A 26,385-nucleotide genomic window follows, 5' to 3' on the forward strand; every position below is an offset into this window, starting at 1 on the left:
GAAGCGTTAGCATTCAAAACCATGGTAAGTAGAGTAGGTTGCAGCCGAAATCTGGGCCAAGAAGAATACTTTCAAAAGAACACTTCTTCTTCTTCAGTTCTCTGTTAATTCCCCTATCCAGTGTTTGACTGCATGGATAGATGTACAAGTGTACCATTGGGTGTCATTATTAAGGTAAGAACTGCAGTTTTGATTATAATGATCAGTTTTCCTTCCACTGATATCTTTTCTATCAGCTTACGCTCTTTACTCCAGTATACCTATGTACTGCAACCTATTAATTTCCAATATACACAAAGTGCCTTGCATATCCCCTTTGTTGGGCAGTATTAAGAGTCAATGAACACATTTTCTCTTTAAACTGATGTGAATAAACTTTTATTCCTCAATGTCCCCCGAAATGGCTGTCTGTAAAAACAATTTTCTTTCTTCAGGTGGGCATACAAAGTTAATGGCATCTTCTGCCCAACACAACTTTGAATAGGTGGGAGTGTCTCCTGTCATTAACTGACACAATTACTTGCATGTGGGACTATTCGAGTCACTCCATGGCAATCAGCAGAGCACAGAGCACGATGGACGAGGTCTCCTTGGTGGTCCACTCAATACCACTATTCTCTATGTATGGGTCTATGGTGTGGTTGAGACCGATGCTCTGCGGACCAGCGGTGTAGCAGCCGGGCCTTATCCGGACCTGGAATGCAACTCGTGCGAAATGCTCCTTCTGGGAAACGGAGTCAATGAACCTGTAGGAAACACACATAAAAAAAGAGGTATGATAGCATGAAACTGAATGAATTAAATTCAGCTGATGTGGAGTGAAGTGAAGTCATCTATACTGAAATGAATTGAATTGAACTAAATGGAAATAACTTGAATATTTATCTAAACTTAATTTCAAAAAAAGAATTGAATTAAATCATATTGAACTGAACTGAATGGAGTTGAGTGCCTAGGGAGGAATAGCGAGAACAGACTGAACATTTTGTTTTCACTGGTTGCGAGAGCGGAGTCTTTTACATAAGCTAATCAACGATATAACTTCACAAACAAAGTTTAGTCACTCCAACAGAATGTTTTGCTCTAATGAAGAATGTGCACATGATATATTGTTACTTTGTATAAACAGGGTTCTACACTAACTTTTTTTCTTTAATATCTTTAAATTTGAAATTTTGGCAGCCAAAAGAAAAAAAAATTGTAGTGGCCCAAAATAAACGAAAACACAACAATCCACTTTGAATATTACGTGCCTGATCGGGCCAACAAAAAATTGCCTTTTTGGAAATTTGGTGGCCCGACATAAATTTTCATTGGCCCCGGGCCACCATGCCACGGCTAATGTCTAGTCCTATGTAATAATTTTTCATCATTTGAATATGGAAAATACATGAAATGAAATGAAATGAAAGAGAAAAAAATGTCTGCACTGCAGTATCAAAAGAGGAACATTTAGAGGAGTAAGACTCACTTGCACTTGTGTGAGAAGATGTCACAGCCGGCATATTTCAGCGTTGGGGAGACAAATATCTGCTTGAGGTCCTGATTCCTTGATGGTTTTGTGATGGAGCCTAGACTCTCAGGCTGGTAGAGATGACCAAGACCGTTATCTCCTGTGGTGGATGGACATTTGGAGAGTGATGAAACCATAGGGTAGGGGTGTTACATCTGGTATATGGATTCTCTGCACCTCCACACTGACTGATTACTATTTTGAAATGAACATACTCTATCACAATTTATTAACTGTGTAGTTGCAACACCTTGCAAGAACAGATGCCAACCTTCATGTATACTTACTTGACCAGTATATTTTTATCGACTTAATGCATCTTTTGACCTACGCCACCACTTACTTTTAAGTTGGCCTTAGACTGCTTTCATGTTTGATGCAGTCCAAAATAAAGTGGAATCCTTACACTTGAAAATTGTAGATAAGTGGATGACTCATTATCATTCAAAAACTGATTCATTGCAACCATTTAGGACTTGAGATAATTTATACAGTGAACCCATAGCAATGAAAAAGCTGTAGAATAATGATTTATCAAACATATCTGCAGCATAAAAATCATGGTTGAAAAGCTTATAATTAACATGAAAATTCTATCACCCACCCCGTCTCGGAAGTATAAGAAATAAATTCTCAAAGGGCTCATTGATTTCCTCATAGTCAAACCAAAAGGCACCGTGAGTCTGGGAGATGTAACATACATGGCACAGGCCTGCTGCATAATGATGACCCAAACATATTCTGGGATGAAATTTACTGAGAGCGTCACAATATGCCTAGGAACCATCCACTTTGAGGCTCTTGTGATTAGCACTACCTCGCTTGATGGAAGTTGGGTTTGACGTACCAGGAGGTAATAACGTCCCTCTGTCAAGAATTTTCCTTACAGCGCCGACCGACGTTCCATGATACGCAACATGCCAACTCTCAAAGACATTCAGCTCTTCTGCGAGATTATGAAGTCTGTGAGAAGAGAAACATAACAGTATATCAGCATGATATGGGTTAGTCAACCACCAGTGAGCAATTCAGTCAGCATCGGGAGCAGACCATTTGTACTGTTTCCCCATGAGCAGAATATTTTTGGGTATTCGGCAAGAACAACAAGGAAAAGTAGAAATTACGCAATATACGTAATATATGTCCCCGCCGGAAGTAGCATTTAGTAGCAAAATGTACAATATAGGTAAAAAATCAAGGTCAAAGGTCAAAGAAGTCAAAGGTCAAAATTCTGTGTAGAAGTTTTTGTTTCGCGGAGCGAAGCGGTTTTGATTCTGGTTAGGAAAATTTGCGTCATTGGTAATTTGAAGACACCATAGACGACATGCGCAGTGAGTGAAAGTTGTAATTTGTCACGTTTCGCGCAGTTTCTAATTGTGCCATTCAGTTAGTTAGCAGCTGACCGTTCCAACGTGAAGACTGGTCGCGTCATGGGATGCGAATGCTGACTCGTCCGTTTCTGCAGAAGACTCATGCAAGTCAAGTTTAGTCCCGCTACAGGAGTAAGTAAATACCGGAAAATGTGAAATGAACATTAAAAACTGAAAGAAAGCAAATAAGTGTATGCTTGAGCGAACTTATGAACTCATTTGAACTCAGTTACAGTGTTGAATTTGTTGCATGCGTACTGGTGAGTTGCAACGTGGTACGTACATGGTTATACAGGTATTGCACGTGAACAGTAGTGCATGTTCATGTAATGCACGTTCATGTCAAGGCATGTAATGCCGGGAATTTATGAACTATGTGTAATGTCATTTCATCAACCTGATGTGGTGGTTGTGTGAAGATACAGTTGTGACAGAAATTGACATTAAGACAGATTTAGAGAGTTATATAAATGTCGATAATGGTTTAAAGAGACAAAGCTGTTGGTGAATAGAGTTGATAGTGGGAAAAGGTCACCACACGTTAATAGGTTCTTTGTGTATGATTTATCGACATGCATCAGTGTGGGTGTTTGTATTGCAAGACAAATTGCAAGGTAATTATAGAACTGTGTTAAATGACAGCAGTTCGTACAGTGTTTGTAGCGCCTAAAGTGGAATCTCAAGTGTAAGAATCTACTCAGTGGTGTACTGTAAGGTTTAATTTGCATTTCTTGAGTAGAATCCATGGTATGGAGGTAACAATGTTGAGTGTACAATAGTGCTAAGCGAATACAGAAATGCAGGTTGTAGATTTGTTTTAAGGTGTTACATTGAGTATATTCAGCATCATTTACCGGGCTCAAAGTGAGATTATGAGTGTCTACAGTACAATCAGAGTGTAGATGCAAGTGATGTTTGACAGAAGAATAAGTACAGGTAGTTTGACTTATACATAATGTAAGTTATGTTTCATATCCGTATGATTTGTGACTGCAAGTGTATGAAGCAAAGTCACTGAGAGTTAAAGGGTGTTAACACGTGTTGTATTTGTACAAAATTACATGTTTGTGCAGAAGTACAAATTAGACAGGATATGCACAATACAACTAAGTACAGTGCAAGAGTGCCAAATAAAGTGCTCAGATTAATCTGCATGTGTACAAAGTAAATGAGCACAATGAGCCAGTGTATTATATATTATACAAAGCTGTTCTTTCAGTAAGACAGAAAGAATCTGTAATTTTGGCATGCAAGGGTTGTAGCAAATTCCTACATACATCTAGCATACATCTAGCATACAAGTGTCGTAGTAAATTCCAAGCATTCAATGTGCATGTTCAATTGATACTCCCCACAATGTATGTATGTAACAGAAACATGATGGTTTATTAGTTGCTTTTCAATATGTGACAGGTATAAATCCAGGTGAAGTGTACATGTACAATACACGTACAATATACTATGAAGGTAATAAGAGACAGTGACAATAAGAGAAGTCTTTGAGTCTATATCATATGCATGTCAGGCAATGTAAAGATTTAATCATATACAAGTGTATAATGTACAAGACGTGCATGAATAATGTACATGTGATTCAGAAGTCCAAGTTCAGTGTACAAGGCATGCCTGAGTATTACATGTGATTCACATGTCCAAGTTACTGCATGTGTATTAGCAACAAGACGCTAATAGTTTCTTTGTTTTACGGTTTTGATCTATTCACAGATCGAATAAACAAGCTTCACGGCTTAACTATCTCAATCCACGGCTGGGCTAAACTCGGGTTCCATTCTTCAACTATTCATCAAATTCGATTCCTGCTGACCTGGAATAGGAGACAGAGGGAACACTGCATGCAGTCATGAGTGCAGAACAGAAAGAGAAGGACCTCAAGATCAAGAGGAGGACTGCTAAGGCAAAGCTGACCCGATTATTGAATGCCTTGCAGAAATTGCTGGACAGCAACAGGAATCTTGACGAGGTCACCGAGTCCTTACAGAATCTGGAGTTAGCATATAAGGACTTAGAGGAGAAACATGAAGCCTACTGTGAGATCATCGAGGATGACGAGCAGTTCCTTAAAGAGGGCACTTGGTTGGAAGAGTGTCAGTCAAGCTTCATGGATATGCAGATAAAGGTCAAGGATTGCATCAAAGCAAAGGCAAGTGAGGCATCTGAGAGAGCTGAGACACCACCGGCTGTAAATGTTAGCAGCAATGTCGCCTCACCTGAAAGGCCAGATGAATCTGACAGTCCACAAGTAGAGTCTGCATTCAGAGTACAGGTAGAGCGGCCCAAACTGCCACGTTTCGGCGGAGACGTGAGAGTGTACTCTACGTTCAAATCGGACTTTCACCATTTGATTGACCGATACAGTAAACGGGACGCGATGACCATCCTTCGTACAGCATTACACGGAAAGCCTTTGGAGCTAATCAGAGGGATAGGAAATGACTATGATGAAGCATGGGCATTGCTGGACTCCATATACGGCGATCCGAGGCTTGTGGCAGATGTAATCGTAGATGAAATGGAGCGGTTCCCCCCACTGAAAGAGGGAGATGATGCAAGATTCTGCGATCTTGTGCACATTGTGATGAGAAGTTACAACACACTGAAGGAAGTGGGGAGAACGGGAGATATGGATAACAGCCACATGCTGGCACTGGTGGAAAGAAAGATGACCAGCAATGATCGCAAAGTTTGGTTCCGCTACCTACAGAGGGATAGACAGGAGGCTACCTTTGAGGCACTGCGAACCTGGATGAGTGGGGAAATGAAGATGAGATTAAGAGCATCGGCCCCTCTTCGAGATGCACGGTCTTCCACTCAACAGAAAGACAAACGATCCAGTGCTTCAGTTAGTCACATCGCTGAAGAGGATAAGTCAGGTAAACAGGCAGACTACAAATGCTGGATTTGTAAATCATCTGATCACTGGGTTGACCAGTGTAAGAAGCTCCTGTCAAAGAGTCAGCCTGAAAGGTTCCAAATGATGAAAGACAATCATGCATGCTACAGTTGCTTGAAGAGAGCAGGAAGGGATCACAACATGAAAACTTGTAAGCGACGGAAGAGGTGCACAGAGAAATTGAACGGAGAACAGTGCACATCTTTTCATCATCCTCTGCTGCACAAAGAAACAGCTCGTGAGATAGTGGCAAGTGTTTCAGGTAAAACAGCCCTTCTGCCTGTTGTGACAGTTACTATGATGGGTTTCAAGGACCAGAGCTACTCAGCAAACTGTCTACTGGATTCTGGTGCACAAATTAGCCTTGTCAGACGATCAGTCGCAGAGAACCTAGGGTTGAAGGGAAAGCCGATATCCATCAACATCACGAAAGTTGGCTGTGTCACTGAAGAGGTCCAGACAAAGATCTACAGACTAAGACTTCGATCTCTCGATGACAACAGAGTGTATAGAGTGTCGGCTGTCGGACTGGATTCCATCAATGATGATATAGTACAAGTCCAGACAGATGGCTTGTGCAAGACGTTCAACCTGGGACAGAACTGTCTACATCGTAGCAGCGGATCGATTGACGTCCTGGTTGGAATTGATCATGCTAAACTGCACACAGGAGAAACCAGGCAGAAAGGAAATTTGGTTGCCAGACATACCCCCCTGGGATGGGTGGTATTTGGAGCTGACCCGGATCATCAGGCTGCCAAAAACACAGTTTTGAATGTGATGGTTACAGATGCTGTGGACTTGAAAGATTTCTGGACAACAGAGTCGATGGGAGTTTGTCATGGTCCCAGCCAGTACCAACAGGACGGACTGAGTAGACAGGAAATGGATGAGAGTAAGCTTATCAGTGACTCCTGTCAGAAGGTCGGCAAGCAGTGGCTCGTTCCCTATCCATGGCAAAAGGAGCCGGATCTTCTACCGGATAACAAGGCTCAGGCTGAGAGAATGCTATATGCTACTGAGAGGAAACTGGCAAAAAATCCCAACCATGCAGACGCATATGACAGACAGATCCAGGAGATGGTTGAAATGAAATTTGCCAGAAAGCTGTCAAAGGATGAAGTGCGATTGTATGAAGGCCCAGTGCACTACATTGCGCATCATGCGGTCGTTCGACCGGAAAAGCAGAGTACCCCCATCCGAATCGTATTCAACTCATCTGCTTCCTACCAGGGACACTCGCTTAACGACTATTGGATGAAGGGTCCAGATCTGCTGAATAGACTGTTTGGTGTACTGATGCGATTCAGGGAACACGAGGTGGCACTCTGCGCAGACATATCCAAGATGTACCACAGAGTGATGATACCTGAAAGGGACCAGCACGTCCACCGCTTTCTGTGGAGGAATTTGAATCAGGATAAGCAGCCAGATGTCTATATCATGAGAGTTGTCACTTTCGGTGATAAGCCATCCCCAGCTATGGCACAGACGGCATTGCGGAAGACAGCTGAGGAAGGCGCTAAGATGTATCCGAAAGCTGCATCAACCATCATGCATGATACTTACATGGATGACATCTGTGCATCGGTGCCGACAGTGACAGAGGCAGAGGAGCTGAGCAGAAGTATCGACAAAGTACTGGCTGATGGAGGGTTCAAAGTAAAGGGATGGAGATCAAACAAGGAGTTCTCCAGAGGACATGATGGGAATGCCGAAAAGCCCAGACTACTGAAGACGATCACTGACGAGAAAGTCCTGGGTGTGGTATGGGAAAATGACTCAGACACATTCTCATACAAAGTCAAACTGAATGAGGATGCAATTCAAGCAATCAAGATGACAAAGAGGAGCATCCTTAGCCAAGTTGCACGTATCTTCGATCCCATTGGATTTGCAACCCCCATAGTGATACGAGCAAAGATCGGACTGCAGAGGCTGTGGGAGGAAGGCTTGAACTGGGATGATGAACTACCCGAGGAGAGTCAGACAGAATGGAGAAAGCTGTTCCGAGAAATGGAAAAGCTGACAAATGTCAGATTTCAGAGATGTTTGACCCCAACTAATGCCAGAGGCAAGCCAACTCTTTGCATTTTTTGTGATGCATCCATGGAGGCATTCGGAGCATGTGCGTATCTCAGATGGGAGGTAGACGAGGCGAGGTACGAGGTGCGGTTTGTGACAGCAAAGTCTAGGGTGGCACCGCTGAAACAGTTGACTATCCCAAGGCTTGAACTGCAAGCAGCGGTACTTGCAAGCAGGTTGTACACCACAATCAGAACTGAGATGTCATTGGACCTGGCAGATGTTATCTTCATGACTGACAGCATGATAACACTATCTTGGGTAAAGAGTAAGGCCAGGAGTTACAAGATGTTTGTCGCTGTCCGAGTTGGTGAAATCCAGACTGCTACTGACCCGAGTAAGTGGCGTCATATCCCCGGAGAATTGAACGTAGCAGATGACCTGTCGAGAGGGCTAGATGCAGATCAACTGACCGCCAGATGGCAACACGGACCTGACTTCCTTCGTGAGCCTATGTCAGATTGGCCTGAAGAAGGCAAGGCAGAGGAAAAGATGCCTGAAATGGAGAAGGAAATGAGAAAAGAACAGTCAGTTCTAAACATCACCCAACTACCAGATGAGGATGTCATAGACTGTGCCAAATTCTCCAGCTGGAGAAAATTGATCCGGGTGACATCATATGTGCTGAGGTTCCTGAGAAAGCTGAAGGCAAAGTGCAAAAGAGAAACTGACGAGAGTGAGAAAGACACAGATTGCACTTTGACACCTGATGACCTGCAGAAGGGAGAAAATTTCCTGATCGAGAAAGCCCAGCAGTCATTAAAGGCCAGAGTCGACAAGGGAGAATTAAAGACCCTCAGCCCATACACAGACGAAACAGGCATAATCAGGGTAGGGGGAAGAGTAGACAAGGCTGAAATGTCATTTGAAATGAAGCATCCAGTGCTACTTCCATATGAGCATTGGATATCTACCCTGATTACACGGCATTTCCACGAGAGTGGTCACAATGGAGTGGCAGTAACGACTGCTAAGGCTCGACGCAGATACTGGATATTGAAAGGGCATAATTTGGCAAAAACAGTAAAGTTCAGATGTACAGTTTGCCGAGCATTCGACCACAAGACTGAGACCCAGGAAATGGCAGACCTGCCTACCGAGAGGCTATCTCCACATACGCCGCCATTTCACTACACGGCATGTGACTATTTCGGTCCTTTCCAAGTGAGGGTAGGACGAAACAAGACTGCAAAAAACTACGGCGTCCTGTTCACATGCTTAAACTCAAGGGCCGTCCACCTTGAGCTTGCAACAGACTGTTCCACGATGGAATTCCTGCAAGTGCTTCGACGATTCTTCGCTATAAGGGGCCAGCCAGGGAAAATCCTAAGCGATAATGGAACTCAGTTCATTGGTGCACAGCGTGAACTACGAGACATGGTAAGAGGCTGGTCTAAAGAGGAGCTACGAGAATTCTGTGCTGAGAAAGGCACGGAATGGACATTCACGACACCCGCTGCCCCCCATCAGAATGGCAGTGCAGAGTCTCTGGTTAAAAGCTGCAAGTATGCTCTGAAGAGGGCAATTGGGGAGCAGATCTTGACACCGTTTGAGCTGTATACGTGCCTGCTGGAGGTCGCCAACCTTGTGAATCAGCGACCGATTGGCAGGATTCCGACTGATCCCGATGACGGCAACTACCTATGTCCCAATGATATGCTGTTGGGGCGTGCATCTAGCGACGTCGCTCAAGGGCCGTTCCGGGAAACGAGAAATCCGAGGCATCGTGTCGAATTCATTCAGCGAATTGTCGACACATTCTGGCATCGCTGGACGAGAGACGTTCTTCCGTTGTTAGCACCGCGACAGAAATGGCACGTCGATCGCCGCAACGTACGTGTCGACGACGTCGCGATGATGGCTGACGCGAACGCGGTTCGAGGGAAATGGACCATCGCCCGCGTTATCCAAGTCTACCCGGGACCGGATGGTAAGGTGCGCAATGTGAAGGTGAAAATGCCAACTGCTGAGTATCGACGTCTAGTTACAAAAATCGCGGTGATCTACCCAGCTGAGGGATACGACGAGTGATTTGTTTGTGATAAATTCAGTGTTAAAGCGATCATGAGGAGAGATTTCCTCATTGGGTGGGGAGGATGTTTCGCGGAGCGAAGCGGTTTTGATTCTGGTTAGGAAAATTTGCGTCATTGGTAATTTGAAGACACCATAGACGACATGCGCAGTGAGTGAAAGTTGTAATTTGTCACGTTTCGCGCAGTTTCTAATTGTGCCATTCAGTTAGTTAGCAGCTGACCGTTCCAACGTGAAGACTGGTCGCGTCATGGGATGCGAATGCTGACTCGTCCGTTTCTGCAGAAGACTCATGCAAGTCAAGTTTAGTCCCGCTACAGGAGTAAGTAAATACCGGAAAATGTGAAATGAACATTAAAAACTGAAAGAAAGCAAATAAGTGTATGCTTGAGCGAACTTATGAACTCATTTGAACTCAGTTACAGTGTTGAATTTGTTGCATGCGTACTGGTGAGTTGCAACGTGGTACGTACATGGTTATACAGGTATTGCACGTGAACAGTAGTGCATGTTCATGTAATGCACGTTCATGTCAAGGCATGTAATGCCGGGAATTTATGAACTATGTGTAATGTCATTTCATCAACCTGATGTGGTGGTTGTGTGAAGATACAGTTGTGACAGAAATTGACATTAAGACAGATTTAGAGAGTTATATAAATGTCGATAATGGTTTAAAGAGACAAAGCTGTTGGTGAATAGAGTTGATAGTGGGAAAAGGTCACCACACGTTAATAGGTTCTTTGTGTATGATTTATCGACATGCATCAGTGTGGGTGATTGTATTGCAAGACAAATTGCAAGGTAATTATAGAACTGTGTTAAATGACAGCAGTTCGTACAGTGTTTGTAGCGCCTAAAGTGGAATCTCAAGTGTAAGAATCTACTCAGTGGTGTACTGTAAGGTTTAATTTGCATTTCTTGAGTAGAATCCATGGTATGGAGGTAACAATGTTGAGTGTACAATAGTGCTAAGCGAATACAGAAATGCAGGTTGTAGATTTGTTTTAAGGTGTTACATTGAGTATATTCAGCATCATTTACCGGGCTCAAAGTGAGATTATGAGTGTCTACAGTACAATCAGAGTGTAGATGCAAGTGATGTTTGACAGAAGAATAAGTACAGGTAGTTTGACTTATACATAATGTAAGTTATGTTTCATATCCGTATGATTTGTGACTGCAAGTGTATGAAGCAAAGTCACTGAGAGTTAAAGGGTGTTAACACGTGTTGTATTTGTACAAAATTACATGTTTGTGCAGAAGTACAAATTAGACAGGATATGCACAATACAACTAAGTACAGTGCAAGAGTGCCAAATAAAGTGCTCAGATTAATCTGCATGTGTACAAAGTAAATGAGCACAATGAGCCAGTGTATTATATATTATACAAAGCTGTTCTTTCAGTAAGACAGAAAGAATCTGTAATTTTGGCATGCAAGGGTTGTAGCAAATTCCTACATACATCTAGCATACATCTAGCATACAAGTGTCGTAGTAAATTCCAAGCATTCAATGTGCATGTTCAATTGATACTCCCCACAATGTATGTATGTAACAGAAACATGATGGTTTATTAGTTGCTTTTCAATATGTGACAGGTATAAATCCAGGTGAAGTGTACATGTACAATACACGTACAATATACTATGAAGGTAATAAGAGACAGTGACAATAAGAGAAGTCTTTGAGTCTATATCATATGCATGTCAGGCAATGTAAAGATTTAATCATATACAAGTGTATAATGTACAAGACGTGCATGAATAATGTACATGTGATTCAGAAGTCCAAGTTCAGTGTACAAGGCATGCCTGAGTATTACATGTGATTCACATGTCCAAGTTACTGCATGTGTATTAGCAACAAGACGCTAATAGTTTCTTTGTTTTACGGTTTTGATCTATTCACAGATCGAATAAACAAGCTTCACGGCTTAACTATCTCAATCCACGGCTGGGCTAAACTCGGGTTCCATTCTTCAACTATTCAGTTTTGAAGCCCTCACCTAGTGCCATCACATAAAGCAAACAGAATCGAAATCGGGTTAGAAATGACGAAGGAGTAGCATTTTGTAGCCAATGTACAATATAGGTCAAAAATCAAGGTCAAAGGTCAAAGAAGTCAAAGGTCAAAATTCTGTGTAGAAGTTTTGAAGCCCTCACCTAGTGCCATCACATAAAACAAACGGAATCAAAATCGGGTTAGAAATGGCGAAGGAGTAGCATTTTGTAGCCAATGTACAATATAGGTCAAAAATCAAGGTCAAAGGTCAAAGAAGTCAAAGGTCAAAATTCTGTGTAGAAGTTTTGAAGCGCTCACCTAGTGCCATCACACTAAGCAAACGGAATCGAAATCGGGTTAGAAATGGCGAAGGAGTAGCATTTTGTAGCCAATGTACAATATAGGTCAAAAATCAAGGTCAAAGGTCAAAGAAGTCAAAGGTCAAAATTCTGTGTAGAAGTTTTGAAGCGCTCACCTAGTGCCATCACACTAAGCAAACGGAATCGAAATCGGGTTAGAAATGGCGAAGGAGTAGCATTTCGAAGCAAAATGTACAATATAGGTCAAAGGTCAAGGTCAAAGGTCACAACTGAAATTCTGTGTAGAAGTTTCAAAGCTCCCATGTAGTGCTATCATATAAAGCAAACAGAATTAAAATTGGCTCATAAATGACAGAGAAGTAGCAAATTGAATAATTTGAACACACACGGACGCACAGACGGACGGACGGACGGACAGACGGACGGACACACACACGTACGGAGCCCGTTTCATAGTCCCCTGCTCGAACTCGTTCAGCGGGGACAAAAAGCAAATTATACTTTATGGTTTAACATTACAGGGGTCGCACTTTTTTTAAAACTAGCCAGGCAGACTACTTAGAATCAATTTTGACACTGAAGCAATATTTTGGCTAGCCAGACGAACTAGTAACTTCAGAATTTTATGATTTTTAGCTCGTCCGACGTGATTTCGGGTGGCCAATGGCCAGCGGACCATCGCCAATTTCAAACCCTGCATTACTATTTTTGATACAACAAATAGAACAAATTTAAATTCATTTACAACGCTAAACTCATGTGTCCGATGATTTGCCTGATCAACTGGAACAACGGACCACAAGGTGTAACTGTGAATCCAAGTGGCTGTGTTTGCCACAAGACCTGTATCTGGCTTCTCCTTTTCCCTCCATTGCGTTTGTCATCCATTTCTGAGAGGGGGGTGTGTCCCTGCAACTCACCTGAGGGTGAATTTGCACCAGCGCAGTGGCCTGGTGTAGCCCCGGGGTGGGTCCCCCTTGGTGCTGTACTCCTCCTCGCCGTGGAGTTTGTGGCAAGCCGGGCAGTAGCACTTGCTCTTGGCCTCAAAGTACGCAGCTGGAATTCAAAGACAACGTCCAACATGATATCAGTGAACAACACACCCATGGAAAATGCCCTTGATGCTACGTGATTTCATTTACCAGAAGTCACAGGAAATAAGAACATAATCAGCCAAATTCAAAACATTGTGCTTTTTTTCTTCCACATTTCTGTGCCCATATATTATACGAGCTGAAATTTTCGCGGAGGTTTTATTTTCGCGAATTTCGCGAATCACTTTTGAACCGCGAAAATAACAACACGCGCAAATAAGTAAGTTCCGTTAGACCCTCGCAACCGCAAAATTAACAACACGCGAAAATGTCCTCCAAGTAGCAATTCGCGAAAATATCTGTACGCAAAAATTTCAGCTCGTACAGTACTGTACCAGCTGAAATGTTTGCGGTGGTTTTATTTTCGCGAATTTCGCGAATCGCCTTTGAACTGCAAAAATAACAACACGCGAAAATAACAACGCGCAAATAAGTAAATTCAGTTAGACCCTTGCAACCGCAAAATTAACAACACGCGAAAATGTCCTCCAAGTAGCAATTCGCGAAAATATCTGTACACGAAAATTTCAGCTCGTACAGTAATGTACAGCATATATTTCTTTTGGATAGAATAAGATCTGTTGTTAGAGTGCTGATAAGCAGGTTTTGGTAAGTTGTTGCTTTTGTTGTTTTAAACACTGGATAGTACCTGGGTGCATTTGACTAAATGGGTTCTTGCTACATCCAGCAATTTCAAACCAATCCTCGGGTAGGCTGTTGGGTTGAAGTGGGTAATTCTTATCTATTATCGATACTTTGGTGACATGGTTTATAAATGCTGCCATTTTCTTGGCCATCAACAGCAGCAAAATTAGTAATAACTAAATCTGGACATATGAATCATGGGAGATCCTACTCTACTGTCATTTTCTGACAGGAGATGGGCTATGCTGATAGTCACACATGCAAAGGTTATTACTCCAACTTGATAAATGACACATACAGCAGTATAGTGCGTATAGTGCAACCTTCCTCTCACGCGCATACTGTAAAACCACAAATGTTTGTGTGCGTTTCAATTTCATGAATTTTGCGAGAGCTGAGATTCGTGAAATTGAAATGCACGCAAAAGTTCTTGTCTACACTATTTGCACTGAATGCCAGTGGCAATTTGCAAAATTTCATGCCGTGAAAATATCTTGCCTTACAGTATATTCCCGACACATTTGGTAACTGATCTTATCAGTGATGTCCATATGGAAACTTAAAACATGGATTACAAGACCCAAATGGCACTATCTATGTTATGTGATCAGGGGGTCAACCAACGGGCTGCGAACCCTCACCTGGCAGTCCCAGCGAAGTCTTGAACCTATTGCACAGTTTCTGGTAGTCGCAGTCCCTGGCCGTCACTACCATGGGGTGGTAGGATGACAGGGGCGAGTTCTCCTTCAGACCTGTGTGGGGATAGAGAAGGGGGACGAAGAGACTCAAAAGCGTGGAGTCAGGACTGGGCATGTCATCATTTCATCTCAGTCTCATTCCTGGACCACAAACGCAAAAAATGGTGATCATCAAATAGCATGCAGCAGCCCCCAAACGGTGAAATGATTTACCATTAGAATCAGGAAATCCTCAATGGACCGCCAAAATGTGATAATTATAGAATAATGGGCTGCAGCCCAAAAACTATGAAATTACGTTACCAATTAGAAGTTAGGTAATCACCAGCAGTACCATTATTCAGATTAAGACTTAAAAATACATCTCTTCATTCGACTGTTCACTATTGCTTAAGTTTATCAGTAGTTATTGCAGCGCAGCAGAATATATGTGACCGTGCATCACAAAACAAACAAAAAGTCTCACGCAGTGATTTTGTGTGAGGACTGAAAATAGATGAAATGGTTCAACATAGCCAATCTTGAGTTTTTTATATTTTCTGAAAGAGCAAGTCTTCTACATTATGTTAAAGTTTGGGATCATAAAACAAACAGGAAACTATGTCTTTAGCAGTTTTTCTCAAACCCTTCCTTTTTTAGAATAGTGAGATTAAATGTGTCTAGAAGAGTCCCCTTTTCATTTCTTAAAAACCCTGTACACACTCTTCACTTTCAACCCTAATAACTTTATAAGCAATGATGCGATAAAGCATGCTTAATTTCAGCATAATATGATAATCCCTTCATTGTTACTACTCCGGTGGTTAACATCCTGGTTTTTGTCCCATTCATCGCATAGCTAGCGCAGCTTGGTAAAGGTGAAGCGCTTGAATAGACCCTTTACTTCCAAGCATCTTTTCTCAGTTTACACTTTCCTAGAGTGTATGCTATCTTTCCAATAGTTGGATAGGTCAGGAGAGTCCAATAGAATTGAGTTATACATCATTTTAAAGCTTAGAGTCTGCTCTTTTAGAATTTTCCCTTGACCAGAAATCCATATCTGGCAACATTTTGTTGGTTTTGTGATAAAGAGTCACATATGTAAATAGGTTTTGTGCTAGAAGTACTAGGTTTAGTGCTGAAAGTAGACTCGCTTACTATATGCCATATACAGTATATGCCCATAACACAATGTTGCTCTCCTTACCATTTTCTAAAACAGCCTTTTCTCTCTCGTCCTGTAAGCCTCCAACTGCAGCTAGAGCTTCTGTTACGACCGTCACCTAGCAACCATAGCGGGGAAAGAACACAGAAGTCAAAGGTCAAAATCAGGCCATGGTTGATAACGTTTGGTTTCTTGTAGAATGCTTCTCCATACTATTCGTTTGCATGCAACGTGATTCAATAAGCTATAAAACCAGATAAGTACCACAACTCAAATCTGTGGGAACATTTTGACTGCTTTCTATTAGCATCTGATATTTCTCACACTAACACATTGACAAGCTTGTGGGGACACATCTAGCAAGCGTTCACACACTTCGCAAAACATGGCTAGCCATGCATCCAGTAATTATTGATGCATGGTTTGCATCCATGGCAAGAAAAAAGGAAATACATCCACCAAATTTGCCAAGCATCAGTAATTGTCAGAAGTATGATGAAAACAATGGAGTTACGGCAAAAATCTATCTACCATTCTATCAAACAGATGATGCTCATGTCTTTTTGTGCGTCAGTAGGAATTGTGTGCATGTGGTAACTAGCATGTGGTAACTAAGGAATCTAGTCAAGCTCACTCAATTGCACCTCATGGGCTAAACAATTCCATAGTCATCTTATGCACACAATTCCACTGATGCACTCAGACCTGGGCATCATTTCTGTACTGGCACAGACAAAAACGTTTGAACAAGTTCTAATATGGACATGTAATCTAAGATCCCCAGTCTAGCACATCTCTGCTCACCTGTTCACACTGGCCATACAGATCCACCAACACGTAGCACGGCGAGGCCACATCCTCGGCGGCTATCCCATAATCCCTGCCGTCTATGTGGAGGTGAAGTGAGCCCTCGCTGTGCACCACCAGGCCAACGATACTCCCTTCCTTCAGAGTGTCGAGGTTCGGACCGTAATGACCTCTTACCTGTAATGTCAGTGAAATTACACATAGTGGATTACCTGGTACCTGACTTAACATCAGGAGATGAGTTGAGTTATCACTGTTAAAAGCCAGATTAGATGCAGCATACTACTGTAAATGTACAAATTTTCACGGTACATTAATTTTCATGAATTTCGCGCTACTGTTGGCTAGCGCAAATTCTAAAACCTGTGAAAATATTTTCAAGACTTTCTCTGCATATTTTGAATGGGTTGACAATAGTGCAGCGCGAATTCAAGGACCCTCAAACATGTTTTAGAGCTGCTCGGCATGAAAAATCAATCGCGCGAAAATATGAATGTTTACAGTATGGCATAACTGTGATATGAAATCTATAGGAAATTACTCAATATATGTCACCTTCACGTCAACATATTTGGCTTATTTTTCAATCTTTGCGCATCAACGTTTATTGTGCAATGAAAGATGATGTGTATTGAGAGTAAATCCTGAGGGCTGATTCAATGGAATGCTACACCCCGCCCCCCTAAAAAAGCTATGCTGCATTCAAGTATGAAAGATTCTGCATTCCTTTCAGAAGACTAGGACCACCTTTGCAGAAAGTTTGTAAAGTAACCTTTGGTTCAGCTGCAAAATGATGAGGGTGTATAGTGAAAAGTGCTGTGCTGTGAACCCTCATATAGTTTATATGAACCCTCATATAGTTTATGAGGGTGTATTGTAACTACTTTTTTTTTGCTCTGGCACATTTTGTTCCATCCATTTCCTAAATATTAAATACGACAATCCAAGGCTAGGGTTAGATCGGGAGGGCTGGAACTTACTTTCTTGGCATTGTGGAACACAGACTCCCCCTGTACAACCCAGGAATACTTCTTGATGGCTGACGCTGTGGCAGGAAAGGTCAGCTTGTCCGGAGACGTCCCGGTCACTCCGATCTTGATGGAACCCGTCCAGTGCTCGTTGAGCCTGTCAATCTGGACCTGATGTCGAAAGAAGATGACAAAGAAAACACATGAAGCAGGAATAGATTATTTGGTGCCTCTGGAAGGAATCAAAACAGGGCTGTGCTCATACAGCTTCACTATGACAGTTCCCATAGATGTTACGCATCTCTAGACGTCATAACTTTTCGAAAGAACATTTGATTTCTAAACACAGAAATCAATATGTCATTTTAGTGTATGTTCAGTATGTGGTTTATGAGTGCTGTCATCTCAATTCATTAACCCTTGGTCCACAGAACCTCATAGCATTGTACACAATGTCCACAGTCCCCAGCACAAAAAGGGTTACACATCAACATGATTGCTCTGTTCTGAACTTACCCTTCTGGAAAGTACTTGCTGTCACAAACTGGAAGAAATGAATCCACTAACTTTGGCTTATCTTTGGAAAAAAAAATGACTCGGGGGGAAAAAAAAAGACACCTTCTTTCTCTCCTTTCCTATCCCTCTCTGGTCTCAAGAGTTAACCCACAATTCAAGCAAACCTGACTTTGAATATACAAGTTAGTGTGATTAATCTCACCTCAAACATTTGTTTTCGGGGTAGCGGCTTTGCTCCTACCACCACCCCCTGGTGGTAGCTCCCGATCCTCTTGGCTGTCAGGCTGTTATTGCACAGGGAGATGTTCTTTCCATGGTTGTCATGGAAACAGATGGCGGGCGCCTTTTCTGACGTTGTCGAGGCATCCTGGCAGGACAAGTAGTGTACATGGTAATGTGATTCAGCAGAATTGCTCACAATTGACTTTGAAATACAAATAATAATTTATAGAGAATGCCATTTTGTTTTCAAATTGTTTCTGCAACATAGCTGACTGCTTCCCTCTAATTAGATTCCAGGGGAGGGGAGGGGGAAGGGACCTCTTCCATGCTTTGCACTTTGTTTTACTTTGTTTTTGGATATCTCAGTTATTTCAAAACCAATTTTCATCACATAACTTTTGCATTCATCTTAGAACGGCTCTGTAACACTTCATGAGTGGTTTCCTAGTATCTCGCAGAAAGTTAAAAGCCCAACCCTCATCTCATCAACACTATGCCATCCCTTTAAGATGTTGAGCTTTCATTTGCAGTGATCATTTCAAATGCCACTCCTGCTTTTCCAATAGTATTGAACATCTTAGGCTGACAAGTACAAGTCTTAACCCATTGAGGAAGGGCTAATTTTACTACAACACGCATTTCCCATAGACCCCTGCCCGAGTATACTCGGGACTCTTCCTCAACGGGCAAAAAGCAGGAACAATACAACCTGTGATATTTCAATGCAACTGCTCTTCCCCTGTGAGTTTATTCATGTTGAGTATGACAAAGATACCTTTCTCATATCAAACTCACTTACCTCCTTTTCTGAGTCTTGCTCTTCTTCGCTGTTTGATGAGATGGAGGGCGGCCTCAGTGGTTCATTGGGGAGACTGACTGATGAGCTGATCAAGTGCACACTCTCCACTCTCCCGTACAACTCTACAATAGCATACACACCCTGCAAGCCCAGAGTACAAGGGCAAAGAGAGAGAGAAAGGAAAAAATGTCACAATGATTTTAATACAGACCATACAGGACCAATGAAAGTGTGAGTGTGTATCTATCCATCTATATCTACAGTTTTCCCCTTCCAGAATGATGTGGAATTTCATACAATGGTTTCAGAATTTGATATCATACTCTGATTAAAAACAAATAAAAGCTCAATATATGCTTTGAAATACACAACTGATTAAAAAAATAAAAAATAAAAGATGGGCAAGTAGAACTTGGTTGGATGTGCAATTGTAATTATGGTTTACAAAGTTGACACAATAAATATGGGAATCTGAATTCCACTGTGTCATTAGAAAACCAAAATGTCAGGTTGTATCCATTACTATGATGTGTCTCTCAAGGTCTATCTTTCACTGTTTATCACCTGGGGTATGTCCACCGCTGCTGGCCCCAAGTCCTCCCCATTGACGACGATGTGCATACAGCGGTCTGGGGTCAACCTCACCCCGACCCTATGACCCACCTACAACAGAGCAACAATGGGGACAAGCTTTTTGTTGAGAAGAAGCAGCATTTGTCAGCGACAGTTTAACAAGTAGTCACATCAACATGTTGTGAAATGATATACAAAGAATAATCTTCACAGGGTTTATGATTGATATAGTTGTCAGTAACAGTTAAACAAGTAGTCACATCATCATGTTTGCATAACATTGTCATGTAATGACACTCCAAGAACAATATATACAGAGTTTACAATTAATGGCTGCACACCAGTCACTTTTGAGCATGTCAGACAAACAATTATTCGGGCTGTCCAATAGTATCACTTTTTGCTCAATTCAACCGATTTCATAGTCTGGAAGAAAGTTAAATGAGTGTCCTGCTTTGAGCTTTGTGCTTATTCTTGGCAGTCGTTCTGTATGCAAATTAAGATGTAACTCATGTAATTATATTACAAATATATTGTATACCCGTATCTGATGATAATTGTTGAAAATAGTCATATTACTGTTATTTTGAACAATGTTAATGAAATTGCAGAAAATTGATGCACATATTCTAAAAAAAGGCATACAGAGTACAGAGAATAAATCAAATCAAATATGTACAATCGAATATAGCATGGCATTCTTGAATACCATCTGAAATTTTCTAAAAGTAACAGGTTATACCTCCAAAGGTGATGGGTCTCTATCACAGAAATCTACGTATCACAGAAGTCTATCACTACATTTTGATGGCTGATTTTTCACAAAGCGCTCTTACCTCTAATCTCTCTAGCGTTGGTCCATAGTTTGACCTGATGGTGGCTCCATTCTTCCTGACTTCTGACCCCTGCATGACCCACGTGCCCTTTGCCCTCAGGTCAGAGGTCGTGGTCGCCAAGGGCTCAGCCAAGATGGGGTCATCTGGATGGAAGGTGGTCAGCCCTACACAGAGTGACCCTGACCAGTGACGGGCTAGTCTGTCCACTTGGACCTACAAAAGACAAATGTCGAAAAGAAATAAAACACACAATTTTTTAAAATGGTTACAAGGGGAACTTTGCATGAGAACATACACAGTTTGTCCAATACCCATGGCTCTTTTGAATAATGAGCAGGACCATCTGATAAACTAAGAAAATTCAATAATCTCGCTTTTTCAAAATTTCTTTTAACATATGTGACCCTGCATCACAAAACCAACAAAAAGTCACCAGACATGGAATTTTAGTCAAGGACAGATCCTGAAAGAGCAGACAGCAGACTCTAAGCTTTACAATGATGTATAACTCAATTAAAATGGACTCTCCTAACCTATCTAAATATTGAAAAGAAAGCACACACTCTGGAAAAGTGTGAACTGAAAAAAAAGGCTCTGAAGGATAGGGTCTATTCAAGCACTTGTCTTCACCAAGCTGGGGTAGCTGTGCAAAGAATGGGACAAAAAACAAAAAACAAACTAGGATGTAAACAACATGTAGACAACAAAGAAGGGACTATCAGATTGAGCTGATATTGAGCATGCTCTATTAATCCATTCTGTCTATGATTAATGCTAACTTTCAAAGCAGTAGCATTATCCTGTCAAAAGTTATTAGAGTTGAAAGTGAAGAGTGTGCAAAGGATTTTCAAGAAATGAAAAATGGCCTCTAAGACATACCTGATCACACTACTCTACAAAAATAAGGTTGTAGAAAAACTGCTGAAAACACACTTTCCCATTCATTTTATGATTCCAAATTTGGGAATAATCTAGAAGAAGAATAGCTCTTCCAGAAAACATGACAAACTCAAAATTCACTTGGTTAACCCATTTCACCTTTTTGGAGTCCTCACGTAAACTCAAGGGGTGCGACTTTTTGTTGGTTTTGTGATGCACGGCAACATACATTGTCTATATTAAAGGTGCCTTACTACAATATAAAATGAAAATTGTCAAGTTGAAATTTTACATAATGACCATTATAAAAAAGATAGATTTTTGAATAATGTATGATTCATCTCCTTTACCAAAAAAGATCCAATAGTTGGATGCCCTGCAAACACAAAATAAAAACTTGAACCTCCGAAAGCAAACTTCCAGAGACCATCTCTCACCTCAAAGAAATCTCCTTCGATGAGGGGCTTGGAGCTAAAGACGAGACCATTGTTGAAGGCTTCTGTCCTCGTTGCCGTGGCGAAGTCTTCGGAGATGGAGACGTTGGTGCCGCAGCATGGGTGGAACTTGTGCGGCAAGCCAGGTACTTGGGGTCAAAGTGCATACAACGATGATTGCTTTCCATACGGGGTGTGTGTGTGTGTTTGAGTGTCTGTGCGTATGTGTGAGTGTCTCTGTGTGTGTGTGTGTGTGTGTGTGTGTGAGTGTCTGCGTATGTTTTTATACATTTTCATTACTTCTAGAAGAAATTAGAAGACATATTTCTTTATTTCACTTGTCTTTAGATATATTTGAGGTAGCTGTCAATAGGGTAAGCCGAAACCAAAAATGCTGGAAGTTGCTCAAACAAGTAGGGTTTCAGTCAAAATACAATAGATATAAAAATCAGCATTTTTCTAGCATTTGCTTACTAACGCAAGAACTCGCAAAGAAATCACAAGTCAAAAACCTCCACATTAGCATGACATTATCACAATTGTTGTTCTTTTCCATGTAACACATGGTGAATTTGTCTTTTACAAGCATGAAAAAAAAAAACAGGTATATGAAAACAACCTATTGTGGTTATTTAGCTTCCCATGACTATCATCTTGTCAGCAGCGGTATCAACCTGGGACATCCCACTTTTCACCATAGATGGAATGATCACATGAACTAACGAGTGAATAAATAAACAATAGAACAACATTGAGCTGTGAACTTTCTCTGATTTGCCTCCCTCTGCAAATGAAATTTGTAAGATCGCAATTGCTGATCTGTAATTCAACAAGCATGTTGGAAAAAAAGGAACCACGGATATTCTCTATATCGTACTTTTCATCTTTGTCGCTGTCATCATCCGAAGCATTATGACTCGACAACAGGGCAAACATAATTTTCTTCATTGAACATACCAGTAGGCTGACTCTACTGTGTAGACTCACCTGTTAGGATGGTTTCAGGCGGTACTGAGGGGGGAGGCAAGATGAATTGATTTTCAGACAGGATGGCTGTCCTGTCGTACACTGAGATCTGGGCACATTGTCCATACAGATCTATTACACAGTAAACAGCTGTCAAAAGAACAGAAAAAAAAAATCACTATCATACATGAAAGACATTGTCACTTCATGTATAGATATACTTGCCAAATTAGACTATGAAATCATTTCTCAAAATCTAGAGTCAATCAGCATTTAAAAGATGAGCATCAGCATTTAAATGATATTTCCTGACATAACTTGTGTCATGGTACTGGTTTATATGCTGCTTTTCTCATTTGCTTTACCAATGTACTGCTATGTCTTAACAATACTCTTTGGCAATATTTTGTATATATGCGAATTGTTTGTGTCTGTATGTTAGCACAGATGTGGAATAGGCATTTGCTTCTGATTGGGGGTTCATGGTGACTCAAACAACTTCTCTATGCTTTGCCTGACTTAGCAGCAAGCCGTGCACACAAAGGGAAATGTCCACCATAATCTTCATCTAGCATTCATTAATATATGAATGTCTGAAAAATGTGCATGGGTAATTTGATTATAAAGCATATTGCCTGAGATAAATTAAAGCATTTAGTCTGTGTCATTATATATGTGTGTAAGTAGAGAAACAAGCACTGAAAATATCCCTGACAATATGTACTCCCCCTCCCGAAGAAACAAATGAAATCAAAACCCCATGACATGAATGGATATCTGATTTGCATTTTCCTATGTACAATCATCACAAAGAGAAGAGTGAAGAACAAATATTGTGGGACAAAGTCTCCTGAGAAGATACTTGAGAGAGCTGTAAAATGGCAGTGGCTACACGAACATAGAGAAATGCTATAATGAAAGTGTAAGTAGCACGACAATCTCACTCTCTGGAATGTTTGTGAAAGCGACGCCTTTGTCCTCGCCGTTAAGGTAGAAATGAAGGGCTCCCTCTTCTGTCTTGAGGAGGCCAATGCGCTGCCCCTCCACCAGCGTGTCCAGGTCGAGGGAGTAGGTGTGGTTGACTGTGAAGCCCTCCTGCATCAGAGAGGCCCCACTGGGGTGGGCCAGTCACACACACACACACAAAGATATTCATGGAACTTAAAGCGGCAATACCATATTTGTATAGGAATAGAGGATTTGGGGGTGGGGGTGGGGCATGAGGAGTGGTCTCAAATCTTTAAGGAGCATCAAACTTATCATGATTGACAGCTTGTCACTAAAAGGATACCAATTCACTTTAAACATGATCATGACATCTTAACCCAGTGAGTTTTGGGAAGTGGATGTGTCATGAGGAGGTCCTATGGTGAGTACACATGTCTTGGAAGCGACAGGTTTGCGTGACATCTGAACAAATTTCCTAAGCTCTTAAAACGCTCACAGCTACCAGTAATTAGGATAATCAAGGATACCAATTTACCCTAAACATGATCATGACATCTTAACCCATTGTATTTTGGAAAGTAAATGTATCATGTAGGGACCCTATAAAAAATAAACATCTACAGAACAACATGCTTATATGACATATGAAGGAATCTCTGAAGCTAGAATGCTGACAGCTATCGGTAATTCAGCAGTTTGTTTGATTAGTGTTCAGACTCAGATGGCCCACTGCATCTCCGGTGGAATCAAAACCCAGTAAGAAGCCGGCAGCAAACCGTGATGAGCAACACTACAAAATATGGGTGTCTCACATGACTAATACACTGGTTGATATCATGTTTCATATGATTCACACTACAAACAGACTGGCTGATTAAACATTTCATATGATTTCATTTGATATGTTTCATATGATTCACATGACCAATTGACTGTTTGATTATTCGTTTCTTATGACTCACATTTCTAAAAAGATTGGTTGACTGCAGGTATATATGCTTTATATAATTCATACAACAGGTAGGTTAGTTAATAAATGTTTCATATGATTTGAATGATTGAGAGACTGGTTTCAATATGTTTAAAAAAAATATGAATAAAACATGACATCATGACCACTTAATTTTAGTCACAGTTTGATGATGTTGTTGGCTTTAAGATAAAATAAAGCCCTGCCTATATAACCATTCTAAAATATCTAAGATATCTAAAATACTCAGAATATCTCAAGCATGCAAAATATCTAAAATATTCGAAATATAAAAATAAAAAAAAAATATCTAAAAGATATCTAAAATATCTAGGCAAGGTAGCTTTGCAGCTAAGTCAGAAGAGTGCTGATATTTACCTCAGCATCCACGTATTTGAGGCAAGGTCTGTCATGGTGCTTGGGAATTCCATGTCCTCTGGCTTGGTTGTGGTTACACCTGTTGAGTACACAGTGGATCAATCAATTATAGGATATGCCGGTATACAGTCAACCTCACCTGAGTCAACCTCACAAAAGTCCAAAAGTTGGCTGAGTCAAAGAAAAATTCTACCTTGGGTGGATACAAACATGCATTAAATCTAGTGGGGTAGTTGAAATTCATGTAAGTCAAAGGAATTTCTCTAGTCCCTTTGGATTCGACTTAGGTGAGGTGTTGACTGTTATTTCTTTTTTTTTTCTTCAATTACCTGGTAATCATAAAGACCATAAAATTCACTAAACATGAATGTATTCTTTCTAGCACCTGTCAAATCTTAGAGCAATATTTTCCATGGTAATTTATTCTTATGCTGTGATGGTACCATAAATCATGATTATCAAAGTGATAAGGATGAATTGGTCTGGAAAACATGCTCCTATAAGGATCTAAGACATGGACAATGAACAAAGACATGCAGGCCCGCAGCTTAATGGAAATTACTGATACACTTGAATACTTCCAAGGGCGCAGAACATCAGCAGGCACAAACACAAATCAAAAACAGAGAATAATCTATGGATAAAATCCACCTGTCACTTCTACTGTAGACTGTAGCAAAGCACACTATAATGATCACTGTTTTGGTGCCCAAGAGCAGATAACATCCAGTGGGATTCCCTACACAATGCCTTCCCTTAACCCTTAGGGACCTGGTAGTGTGGGGATATCGTGCAATGGGAAGACCGAGAATCACCGTAACGAAATTACATACAGCTCTATACACACTGATCAGTATGCAAATACACATACAGCTCGGGATGGATTGCGAGATTATGTGGCACATAGGGGCTTGAACTGTGGCACATGAAGTGTTAAGGAGGGCTAATGGTGAAATTATCTCTGTCCACACTGAACCACGTGTGAGTCTGGCCTTACCGATCTCGATGGATCCAGACCATCGGTCAACCATCTTCTCCACACAGATTTCCAGGAGTTCCCCGTTGGCCAGCGGATGGCTACTCATCACCACGGCCTCGTTGAATTCTCCGGCCGGATTGGCGCGGAAGGCGCGGCGGCCGTTGTTGCTGATGGTGGCGTTTCGGCCGTGCTTGGCGTGGAAGCGCTGCTGCGGATGGAGTACGGGCGTCTCCACGGTGAAGGTGCTGGAAGGCGTCATCCCCTCCCTTGACTCTATGTGAGCTCGCTCTGCA

General features: G+C 41.4%; 2 protein-coding genes across 2 annotated transcripts in view; one reads left to right on the top strand and one right to left on the bottom strand.

Annotated features, from left to right (window-relative positions):
• Positions 1 to 390: 390 nt before the first annotated feature.
• The window catches only part of LOC139713326 (neuralized-like protein 4), a 52,014-nt gene continuing 26,019 nt past the window's right edge, over positions 391 to 26,385 (bottom strand). Inside the window, exons 12-28 of the mRNA XM_071625071.1 lie at positions 26,111 to 26,380; positions 25,114 to 25,192; positions 23,762 to 23,931; positions 22,839 to 22,967; positions 21,855 to 22,000; positions 20,539 to 20,751; positions 19,694 to 19,792; positions 19,130 to 19,270; positions 18,311 to 18,475; positions 17,605 to 17,763; positions 16,622 to 16,801; positions 15,860 to 15,935; positions 14,617 to 14,727; positions 13,157 to 13,292; positions 2,361 to 2,476; positions 1,472 to 1,613; positions 391 to 746 (exon numbers count right to left, since the gene is read on the bottom strand). Coding sequence (XP_071481172.1) covers positions 542 to 746; positions 1,472 to 1,613; positions 2,361 to 2,476; positions 13,157 to 13,292; positions 14,617 to 14,727; positions 15,860 to 15,935; positions 16,622 to 16,801; positions 17,605 to 17,763; positions 18,311 to 18,475; positions 19,130 to 19,270; positions 19,694 to 19,792; positions 20,539 to 20,751; positions 21,855 to 22,000; positions 22,839 to 22,967; positions 23,762 to 23,931; positions 25,114 to 25,192; positions 26,111 to 26,380 — 2,537 coding nt within the window. The 3' untranslated portion in view covers positions 391 to 541. The remainder of the gene's footprint in view (positions 747 to 1,471; positions 1,614 to 2,360; positions 2,477 to 13,156; positions 13,293 to 14,616; positions 14,728 to 15,859; positions 15,936 to 16,621; positions 16,802 to 17,604; positions 17,764 to 18,310; positions 18,476 to 19,129; positions 19,271 to 19,693; positions 19,793 to 20,538; positions 20,752 to 21,854; positions 22,001 to 22,838; positions 22,968 to 23,761; positions 23,932 to 25,113; positions 25,193 to 26,110; positions 26,381 to 26,385) is intronic.
• LOC139713325 (uncharacterized) lies at positions 2,872 to 9,910 on the top strand. The gene has a single exon (XM_071625069.1). It carries the CDS (start codon positions 4,745 to 4,747, stop codon positions 9,908 to 9,910), a length of 5,166 nt encoding a protein of 1,721 aa, XP_071481170.1. The 5' UTR covers positions 2,872 to 4,744.

This window comes from Diadema antillarum, unplaced genomic scaffold, assembly GCF_040938485.1.
Source record: "Diadema antillarum isolate AM-2024a unplaced genomic scaffold, OU_Dant_1.0 seq00001948_RagTag, whole genome shotgun sequence".
In the NCBI taxonomy this organism is placed as follows: Eukaryota; Metazoa; Echinodermata; class Echinoidea; order Diadematoida; family Diadematidae; genus Diadema; species Diadema antillarum.

Excerpts from the sequence above, each read along its gene's own strand:
- LOC139713325 (XM_071625069.1), top strand. The coding sequence starts at position 4,745 with ATGAGTGCAGAACAGAAAGAGAAGGACCTCAAGATCAAGAGGAGGACT.